The sequence below is a fragment of the Vigna angularis genome, chromosome 5, assembly GCF_016808095.1.
Source record: "Vigna angularis cultivar LongXiaoDou No.4 chromosome 5, ASM1680809v1, whole genome shotgun sequence".
NCBI lineage: Eukaryota > Viridiplantae > Streptophyta > Magnoliopsida > Fabales > Fabaceae > Vigna > Vigna angularis.
Genome location: NC_068974.1, coordinates 11,551,188 through 11,559,336, shown reverse-complemented (window position 1 = coordinate 11,559,336; position 8,149 = coordinate 11,551,188). Strand labels below are relative to the sequence as shown.

The 8,149-nt window shown below is 38.5% G+C and overlaps 1 protein-coding gene across 1 annotated transcript; it reads right to left on the bottom strand.

Annotated features, from left to right (window-relative positions):
* Nucleotides 1–525: 525 nt before the first annotated feature.
* LOC108339212 (AUGMIN subunit 3) lies at nt 526–2,789 on the bottom strand. The gene is made up of 5 exons (XM_017576353.2): nt 2,475–2,789; nt 2,203–2,368; nt 1,740–1,860; nt 843–954; nt 526–646 (listed from the first exon to the last, which is right to left on the bottom strand). The coding sequence occupies exons 2-5, from the start codon at nt 2,247–2,249 to the stop codon at nt 558–560; spliced, it is 369 nt and encodes a 122-aa protein (XP_017431842.2). The 5' UTR covers nt 2,250–2,368; nt 2,475–2,789; the 3' UTR covers nt 526–557.
* Nucleotides 2,790–8,149: the final 5,360 nt, after the last annotated feature.

Genomic DNA, 8,149 nt, shown 5'->3' with positions numbered 1-8,149 from the left:
CCATTTTTACCGTCTTTCACTGTTTAGTTTTTATTGTCTTTTAAATTCATTTTAGTATTTTTAATTCAATTGTGTTTAAATCCCAGTTTTAATTTATTTTAATTTTTCCGCTGTTTTATTTAATTTCCAATTTAATTTTACCGCATTCAACCAAAACACCAAAAAACACCCCCCCTTCGTGTTAGATCTGAGACTGAACCTATATTTGGTCCTTGAGAGACGACCTAGGAGTCACTTCCTAGATAGACTATACTGCATTATTTCGTGCACATCAAATTTGACGGGTCGCACTAGTGGAAAAATGACATTTTATAACGTACAAAAATGATATTTTATAACGTAGTTACTTGGGACATAGTTCTGGGCGATATAGTAAGTCTAAGCATTTTATAACGTAGCAGAAATTTTCTTTATAATATGTTCAACATATTATAACGTAATTTCTGAAGTACGTTATAATATGCGCAGTTTCTTATGACAAATTTTCATTTGTCTGTTATAATAGGATGGAAGGTTTTATGTCAAGCATGTTTGGTTTTTTCTATAACAGTCTTACTTTAGATCTTAAGCTTTTGAGACGTGTTGTCAAACAAATAAATTTTGCTGGATCCTTCCAAATAAGAGGCAGTGACGAAGTTGGACAATCCTAAAACAACAATGTAACTTAGTTGGATACTGTAGAAAATTTGTTTAAGCGTCCTCCAAAATTTTGATGACAATAACTAAGTTAATTCACAAGAATCAACCATTCACTTAGACAAACCAATATGAATAAACATAATTTTGATGAAGTATATTAGAAAGTTGGATAATTCATAATATTCTGATGAATAAATACTCACTTGAATATATTTTTAGCAGGTCTCTGATAGCATGCAAAAAATTATCACTGTCATGTACTCCTCCTTGTTCTTGAACATCAGAGGCACCTTGGATCAGGGCCAAGCAATGACCCTGCAAACCATAAAGGCAAGTTCAAAAGATAAAAGTAGAGGTGTGATGCAAAACTGGACTTTGACTCCTCAAAGGTGAGAGGAGAACACTTGATAGGATTGTGATAAAATAAATTATGCTTAATTAAAGGACCCAAATACATTCAACAATTGTGAGTTCACTTTGTTCTCTAAAGTGCACCTACTAACTTTAAAGAAGCCAAATTCCTTAGTGGCAGAGGACAAAAGGGAGAATTTATATAAGAAACTCTACTTAGCGTGACTCTAATAAAACCACATTGCATCTATTTCATGTTAATCACCAATATTTCTTAAGTGCAACCAACAAATCATGAATGATAAGACCTAACATTGTATCGTATGCCTTCACTCTTAAATTGGATTAAACAAATGAAAAATACTTGGGCGTATAATTTCATAAACATTTTAATAGAGTAATTCTATCTGTTTGTATGATTTCATTATACTACTGTGAAAGAAGAAACGAGAACAGGAGCAGAAGCTCCTCATGATCAAAGATCACTCAATGACCCTGTTTCCATACGACAACACTTGTTTTCTTTCCACAACTAACTATTCCCCATCCCATCTCACTACTCACCTAAAGGGGGTCTAAGATAACCAATCACACCATGTGTAAGAAAAGAAAATCAGACACTTTAAATTGGAAGTGGTAAATGGGAATTTTGAAATAAGAAATATACCACTACAAGTCAAAGCAATGAAAATAAATAATCATACAAAATTAAAGAATAAGTGCAATGCCAAAATTCTAAGGATACATACCACCCGTCCCTCAGTTACAGACAAGTATGCTTGAAGCTCAGACTCAATAACCTTGAGCAACGAAAATGCTCCAAGCATGTGCTTCTTTTCCAATTGGCAGGCTATCTTTAAGAACTGATGCCTGGCAAGGAGATTGATGAATCATCGAGGATGAAGGAGAGAAGAGAAGAGAACAGAGTAGCATTACAGTGATAGGAAAATTTATAATGCAGGGAGATCTGTATCACAACAACTACAAAAGGAAAACTCCTCAAGCGAGCATTTGAGCAAAAAACCAAGGCCCAAATGGCAACCATTGCAATTCCACTCAAAATGCTAAGAAACCGCTTTCTCACCACACAAAAACCAAAACAAAACCACACAACACTGACATTTTCGTTTTCACATTATACACATCACCTACAAAACATTCTATCAAACGGCCATAACTTCCCAAATCAACTCGGGATGGAAAGAAGGTAACCTCGCCAGAGAACAACTTTCGAACTTCATCTCGTCTGTTACCATCATCGGACACTCCGTCGAAACCGAGGTCGGCGAGGTCTCACCCTTCCAAATCCCATCCTCCTCCTCTCTCTCGTGCTAACGCCGCTGATTTCCCCACCAATCCAAACACAATCCCCACCAATCTAGGACAAATTAGTGAAATTAATAGAAGAAAAACATAACAAATTAGGAAAAAACAAATAGGTTAAGAAATTTCGGCGATTTCGAAATATGAATCATAAAACCTACTTGGTTAGACTTCGGAAATTTCGACGAAGAGGTAGCGGAGGCAGAAGCAGTCTCCGAAGGTTCTATAACTACTTGGTCAACCGTAGGAACAGTGCTTTCAGTTCGCTGGCCTTCGCCTTCCCCTAGCCTAGCTCTCCTTCTCTCTATAGCCTAAACCACAACCACAATCGCGCGGAGGGAGGAGTGTTCTCGGAGCCGAGAAAACCATGGGCGCGGAGCAGTGTTCTCAGAGTGTTTGGAGGGAGGAGTGCCGAGAAATTAATGATGAGAGGAAACGTGATAATAGGTTTTGAATGAGAGGAGTTTTCGAGGTTTAGAGACACCGAAGAGAGGAACGAGATGAGAGGGAAAGAAATGAAATTAGGGAAATGTGAAAAATTAGAAAGCATGAGATATTATATCTTATTTTTAAAACTACGTTATAATATATCTTAAATTTATTTACAAGTTTGCCATCGTGTTTTAATTTTATAACTGATTTTTAAAATTACGTTATAATATGTCTTAAACTTATTTACAAGTTTGCCACCGCGTTTCATATTATAACTGATTTACAAAACTACGTTATAATATGACCTATTATGATGGATAATTTTTATCCGTTATAGTAGATTCGTTATAAAATGTCATTTTTCCACTAGTGTCGCGACGCCCGTATCAATGGACAACATCACATACTTTCTCTTCATGCACAACGAAGGAGAAAGATTGTAAATCATCAACATAACTGGCCACGAACTATGTTTGCTACTTAAGTTTCCATAAGGATTCATACCATCAGTTGCAAGTGCAAGCCTTAAGTTTCTTGGATCTATAGCAAATTCAGGGAATTTGTCATCAATCTTTTTCCATTGTGGAGAATCAGCAGGGTGTCGAAGAAGATTATCGCACTTTCTTTCGTCAGAGTGCCATTTAAGGTTCTTTGCATCTTCTTTAACAGAGAACATACGTTTGAACCTAGGTATTATAGGCAAATACCACATCACCTTAGCAGGTGCACCATCATTACCTTCATTACTAGTGACTCTGTCAGATTTCTTTTTAAAACGGGATAAACCACATGTTGGACAATACTTTAACGAAGCAAACTCCTTTGTGTACAAAACACAATCATTAGGACAAACATGTATCTTTTGATATTCAAGACCCATTGGACATAAAAAATTTTTGGCCTCGTAATTACGAATAGGTAGAGTATTATTTTCTGGAAGCATCTCCTTCAACAACTCCAACAACTCGGTGAAACTTTTATCGGTCCATCCATTCCTTGCTTTTAAACTAAACAACTTTAAAGTTGAAGACAGACGTGTAAAGTTCGAGCATCCTGGGAACAACGGTTGCTCTGAATCATTAATAAGAGAATCATACAAATTAGCCCTTCCAAAATTATCTTCACCGACATCACGTATCATGTCCTCTAAATGGTCACTCATCCATTCTTCCACATAATTCGTTCCTCGTGACGTGGTAGGCTGCTCTAGTACTTCTCCATGCCAAGTCCAAACGGTATAAGTCATCATTATACCGTACATGAATAGATGGTCACGCACATTGCCTAAGTCTTGCCGTATTTGATTAAGACAACGCACACAAGGACAAAAATATGTCCCGTTGACAGACTTAGCATTTTGTTCAACGTATTGCAAGAACTTCGAAACACCCTTCTCATATTCTTCATTGATGCGACGTTCGTTCATCCAGCTTCGATCCATACTACGTTCGTAAAGTCATCAGTTCAAGTGTTTTAACTCTCACAAGGTTAGGCCCTACCCATTCAAAAAAATTAATTTTCATAATTTGCTCAGCCACGTGCATTGAAGTCTACATAATAAAATTGATAAGATTTCGACAGCATTTCGCATTGGTCTCCGAAATACACGAAATGAGAGTAGTCAACGATGACCACAATCAAATATGCATCCGGAGAACAACACAAGTACTGAACCAAAATTTTATCAATCTTATCCTTAAACTCCAATTCACATGGTATTGCAAATTATGAAAATTAATTTTTTCAAACTGTCCAATCGGACAATTCAAAATTTAACACAAACGATTAAAAGATTAATCGTTTGTCTTAAATTTCAAACGGGAACTAAGTGTCACTCAATGATTTGATACTTATAATAACACAACTAATACACATATATTCAAAAGTCAATAACACAGTCACTCATTACAGTACCAAAACGTGCATTCACAAAACGATATTACATGCATACAAAAAATATCCAACCAACAAGCTAACCTCAAAAGTAGATTCGAAATGAAAAGGAGGGAAATGGAGGAGTGAACGGCCTAAAACGCAGTCCAAAAACAGTCAAAGAAGTCGCCAAAGAACGGCAAGAGACTGCAAAAAATCGGACCGAAAACGATTTTTAATCGGTTCAAATCAAAGTTATTTCATGAGAGAGCAATGTAATCGGATTGAAAATCAATTTAAACGGTCCAAAAAAGAGCAAACGAACCTGGAAAATCAAAGGCGCAGCAGCGTTTTGCGGAGAAGATGATGAACAGTGCAGTCGCGTTTTGCAAAAGTGAACTGGTCACGGGTTCGCGGGAGACCTATTAATATGCTTAGACGTCCGGTACGCTGGGGAATGGACGTCTATAATATTATAGACGTCCGGGTCGTCACTAATATGACGTCTTTGAGCATTTAAAAATGATATTCGCGGGTGGGTTAAAACGTTCGTCCTGGTTCGCAAAGGACGTTTATAATATTATAAACGTCCATTACAGGGGCACGGACGTCTATTATACTGAACGTTTCAACTCCCCATGCCAGCCATAAACGTCCGTCCATGTAGGGCACGGACGTCTATAATATTATAAACGTCCGATATGGGGAGGCGGACGTATAAGGGTCTGAACCCAATTAAATCTCCAACCACCCTCTCAACTCATTAGACGTCCGGGCCCTCCCAGCACGGACGTTTAAGGTCCCTATATGGGGAATTGTAACGCATAGACACTTGAAACGTTCACTTTCTCCATCTATTAAACGTCCGTCCTAGTGGGACTGACGTTCATAACATTAGGAACGTCCGTCTCGACCAAGGACGGACGTTTTATTCTGGCAGGGTTCTTCAAATCGTTATGAACATGTGTTCACTTTCTCCAGCTATTAAACGTCCGTCCTAGGGGGACGGACGTTCCTAAGATTATAAACGTCCGTCTCGACCCAGGACGGACGTTCAAAGGGCTGTCATGGGTTCACTTATTCAGCCCATTATGAACGTCCGTCTCGACCAAGGACGAACGTTTAAGGCTGCCAGGGTACTTGACAATGTTCACTTGTCCAGCCTATTAAACGTCCGTCCTATGGGGGCGGACGTTCATAACATTAGGAACGTCCGTCTCGGCCAATGACGGACGTTTATTCTGGCTGGGTACTTGAAAACGTAATGAAAATGGGTTCACTTTCTCCATCTATTAAACGTCCGTCCTAGGGGGACGGACGTTCCTAACATTATAAACGTCCGTCTCGACCCAGGACGGACGTTCAAAGGGTTGTCATGGGTTCACTTATTCAGCCCATTATGAACGTCCGTCTCGACCAAGGACGGACGTTTAAGGCTGGCAGGGTACTTGACAACGTTCACTTGTCCAGCCTATTAAACGTCCGTCCTATGGGGGCGGACGTTCATAACATTAGGAACGTCCGTCTCGACCAAGGACGGACGTTTATTCTGGCTGGGTACTTGAAAACGTAATGAAAATGGGTTCACTTTCTCCATCTATTAAACGTCCGTCCTAGAGGGACGAACGTTCCTAACGTTATAAACGTCAGGCTCGACCAAGGAAGGACGTTTAAGGCTGACAGTGTACTTGACAACGTTCACTTGTCCAGCCTATTAAACGTTCGTCCTCGGGGAGCGGACGTTCATAACATTAGGAACGTCTGTCTCGACCAAGGACGGACGTTTATTCTGGCAGGGTACTTGAAAACGTTATGAGAATGGTTCAGTTTCTCCAACTATTAAACGTCCGTCCTGGAGGGACGAACGTTCCTAACGTTATAAACGTCAGGCGAGACCAAGGACGGACATCTCGTGTTCCACTTATTTATGAATATGCCACCGGTCAATTATATACGTTGGGGATTTGGCGGACGAACGTCTATGGGGTGACGTTAAAAGCCAATTCTGCACTAGTGATGGTAGATATTGCTAAGGTTTCAATAAATACATGACTACAATAATGGTTTTACTTATATTCTTTACTTGTTACATGCAGTGCATGTTTTGAAAATGATGTATTATCTCCAAATGGTAAAAGAGGATCAAGAGGAGGAAGTAACATAGATAATTTTGTTCTTTTCCTATATACATGTAATTTTGTAGGAAACCAATATGTATGATTAAGAATTGTTAGTTGAGGACACATTTCTCATAATGGTAATTTTTTTTACTTCCTTCTTTGTATTTTTTTGAGTGGAGACAACCCTATGGCTTCTTTTAATATATTTGTTTTTACTAATAAAACAATTATGGAGTGGCATATAAATAGTCTTATAAATTAAAAAAATTAGTTTAAAATTCGGTGACATAATAATATCAGTTTAGAAACATTACTTATTACCGCTATATAGAAACCGATAATGCCAGGCCTCGTAATTATGCACCCGAAACCCACCTGTCCAATCTCATTTATTACTCCAAAAGCCTACTCAGAACCATTAAAACGCACCCAATTCCCCTCTGCGTTGACGCCAGGTGTCATGAAACGAGGAACCGGAATCAGATAGTGGGATGCAGGTGTCAGCAGGAGAACGGACGTTCGTTTTTAGGTTACATGCAAAACCAAGATTTGGTTGCATGAAGGGGTACAATCTAAATTCTTCTGTATTTTTATGGTTAGACTTAGTTGAAGGAATAAAGAAAATCGTTGACGGTAGAAATCTGTAGTTGGGCGAGTCAAAATTCATAGACGTTCACCCCTGATCCAGGTAAGGGAAGCTTATTTGATTTAATTCGTATGTTTGTCTTGTACTGTATGAACGTTATGTGTGACGCATGAAGTATGATCTGTGTTATTTGATTTTTGGTATATGATTATGATTATGAGTTGATGTATGAGAAAAATGAAATGGACTATGATATGAGTATTTGAAAGTATGAAAGTTTATGCTGAGAAATGAGTATAATGTAATGAAACTGTGAATATGAATTTCCTATGAAAATAAACGTTCGTCATTGAACGGTCCTTGACCGTTCGGTGCTGTTAGTACACTTCTTTGAATTGAATTCTTTCATTTGGAAAGATTTCTAGTTGAGGACGAACGCCCTCTTGTATTAAGTGCTACGTTTGAGCGTTCGGCCAAACGTAGATGCCCTGAGTGTTATGTGAGAAATTGAGAAGCTTGTAAACATACATTCGTACACTTAGCCATTCTTAAAAACCTAACTTCCTCATCTCTTATTATATAAATTTCTATTTCTATTATTAGTTCAAATCAGCGATGGGTCTCGACGCAAAGCGTTCGTTATGAGTGGCGCTCGGTCTTATACCGAACGCTCGTCCTTGTATTTAATTACCAAACGGGTGGAATTAGCGTTCGTCCAAATTTCAGTAACTCCGTGTACCACTTTCGGTCATTGACTGGCAGTCGGTTTATATAATTGAATTATTCTCAGTATGGTCATTCAATCGTCTTGAGGTACCTTTATCCA

What these genes read in the sequence shown, in the direction of transcription:
- LOC108339212 (XM_017576353.2), bottom strand. Translation starts at nt 2,249, where the DNA reads ATGATGGTAACAGACGAGATGAAGTTCGAAAGTTGTTCTCTGGCGAG. An exon ending in CTGTAACTGAGGGACGGGTG is followed by an intron (nt 955 to 1,739) that starts GTATGTATCCTT and finishes TATGGTTTGCAG; the next exon opens with GGTCATTGCTTGGCCCTGAT. An exon ending in CCTGCTAAAAATATATTCAA is followed by an intron (nt 647 to 842) that starts GTGAGTATTTAT and finishes TTGTTGTTTTAG; the next exon opens with GATTGTCCAACTTCGTCACT.